The sequence below is a fragment of the Labeo rohita genome, unplaced genomic scaffold (genome assembly GCF_022985175.1).
Source record: "Labeo rohita strain BAU-BD-2019 unplaced genomic scaffold, IGBB_LRoh.1.0 scaffold_272, whole genome shotgun sequence".
Classification (NCBI taxonomy): Eukaryota; Metazoa; Chordata; class Actinopteri; order Cypriniformes; family Cyprinidae; genus Labeo; species Labeo rohita.
In genome coordinates this window covers 87,788-90,345 of record NW_026129012.1, presented here as the reverse complement: position 1 = coordinate 90,345, position 2,558 = coordinate 87,788, and the positions used below count along the sequence as shown (strand labels likewise).

At 39.9% G+C, this 2,558-nt stretch overlaps 1 protein-coding gene across 1 annotated transcript; it reads left to right on the top strand.

The window, feature by feature from the left end:
• The first annotated feature begins 655 nt into the window (after positions 1-655).
• LOC127159985 (uncharacterized) lies at positions 656-2,074 on the top strand. The gene is made up of 3 exons (XM_051102679.1): positions 656-777; positions 1,078-1,226; positions 1,707-2,074. The coding sequence occupies exons 1-3, from the start codon at positions 656-658 to the stop codon at positions 2,072-2,074; spliced, it is 639 nt and encodes a 212-aa protein (XP_050958636.1).
• The last annotated feature ends 484 nt before the right edge of the window (positions 2,075-2,558 follow it).

Here is a 2,558-nt window from a genome sequence, read left to right as displayed (position 1 = left end):
CACACTCTCTCACAGACAGACAGACACACACACACACACACATTCATCACTCATTCTCTCACAGACAGACACACAGACAGACACACAAACACACACTCTCTCACAGACAGACACACACACACACACAATCACTCATTCTCTCACAGACACAGACAGACACACAAACACACACACAGACACACACACACACAATCACTCATTCTCTCACAGACAGACACACAAACACACACTCTCTCACAGACAGACAGACACACACACACACACACATTCACTCATTCTCTCACAGACACAGACATCACACACACACACACAATCACTCACTCTCTCACAGACAGACACACACACACAATCACTCATTCTCTCACAGACAGACACACAACACACAACACACTCTCTCTCTCACAGACAGACAGACACACACACACACATTCACTCATTCTCTCACAGACAGACACACAAACACACAATCACTCATTCTCTCACAGACAGACACAGACAACACACACACAATCACTCATTCTCTCACAGACAGACACACAAACACACACTCTCTCTCTCACACACACACACACACACACACAAGACTTAAGTGTTCTTTATGTTTGTTAGGTTGAGTTCAGTTGAAATTTCCTTTTTGGAGGAATTTGCCAGAACCATGGGTCCTCTCGCCAAAGCCCTCAACATTCTTCAAGATGAGACAGATGTTCAGATGGGATGGCTTCTGCCAACTCTGACGCTCCTCATCAATAAGCTTGAACGAATCCACATAAATTCCAGGTAGAGATTCTTTCCCCTCATGTTATTAAGGTGTATTCCTTATCATACACAATTCAACTCCCTTAAAACTTCATATAGCATACGTGTAGGAAGTTAATGTGTGCCATTAGTAAAATGATTAAAAAGAGGCCTTTATGAACACATTGACCAAGAACACAATAGATGTAAGACCGTCAAATCATATTTAACAATTAAGTATTGGGATGCTTGTTGTTATTGTCATTGTCTCAGTATAAATGCACGCTGTAAATGTTGTGATATTGTACTATATCATTTTCTCTCCCCCACCTCTAATTCCAGGTACTGCAAACCTTTGGTGGATGCAGTCCTAGAGGGACTACAAAAGCGCTTTAAAGACATGATGGCAGAACCAGAGTTTATTGCTGCTGCCATCCTGCTCCCAAAATTTAAAACAGCGTGGACATCTGATGAGAACCTATTAAACCTAGGTATGTATCTATGTATGTACATATGTTTTGTGGCATTTTTATTTCAGATGTCATGCGCTTAGTTCACAAAACAAAAGTAAACAAAAAAACTAAACAAGCACATTTATATAAGTTTACTTACTTAAAAGGGTGGGGGTGGGGGTTGTGACCTGGATTCATATATATGCCTAAAAGGCAAGTTTGATGTGGATGGACCCCATAGCCTTATTGTTCAAGGTACTACATGCTGTTCATGTTGTTCAGGAAAAAGAACAAGGAAATTTGACACAATCTAGACTGAATTGTGGCCAGGGAAGTAAAGCTGATCTAATGGGGCATAGAAACTGATCTTTGCCCTCATATGTCAGCTTTAGCTGCCTATCCATAACTGTGCATGTTGCTCCAAATTAGTTAGTTCATTCTTTTTCCTCTGTACTGTATTGCCCTATCATTTATATAACATGATTTCTGGCATCTGTCCCAATATATGTTGTATATTAGGACTTGCCTACATCAAGGACCATCTGGAGGAAGAACGTCCACATCAGTCACCAGGCAATGGATCAAGTGCTTCAGATGACGATGACTTCTTTTCAAGCATGAAAAAAACTCATGGGCAGGAAAGTGTTAAACAGCTAGAAGGGTACCTTGCCTCTAAAGTAGACAACAAAGAGATACTGCAATCTTATCCTGCGGTTTGCAAATTGTCTCTTAAAATCAACACTGCCTTACCAGCTTCTGCTGCATGCGAACGTCTCTTTAGCACTGCTGGACTGATTTTCAGCCCAAGAAGGGCAAGATTGGATGCCAGAAATTTTGAAAATCAGCTCCTTCTCAAACTTAACAAAAAATATTTTAGCTTTAGGTAGGTCATACAGTTAACAGTGCTATTTCTGTTATTCTTCTGTTATAGCACATCAACACATTCTAGATTTACTCATCAGTAAGTGTCTAAACATTTCATCTGTTGTTATTAAGGACATACCTACCACTGAATCTAGATCTGTGTCTGTCAGAAAGAGGTGCATTAATGAGAACACTAGTGTGCTATTTCTGAAGGCTACATCTTTAACACGATTTTCTGTTTGATTCATTTAACTCACAAGTTAATGTTATTGATGATATTGCTCCTGTGAAAGTCAGAAAGAGATCTGGTTGACAAAAAGCACCTTGGAGAAACTGAACAGCAGTACTGAGTATGAAACTATAACATCTATAAAGACAGACTTCATGCTTTCATTGTGGAATGATAGACAGACCTTCTTTTCAAACCTTATAAACAGCAACTTAAACAACATTCACACTCTTTTTGCGCCTGTTGAGAGAACAAACCCCCCTAGTCAGATTCCCATT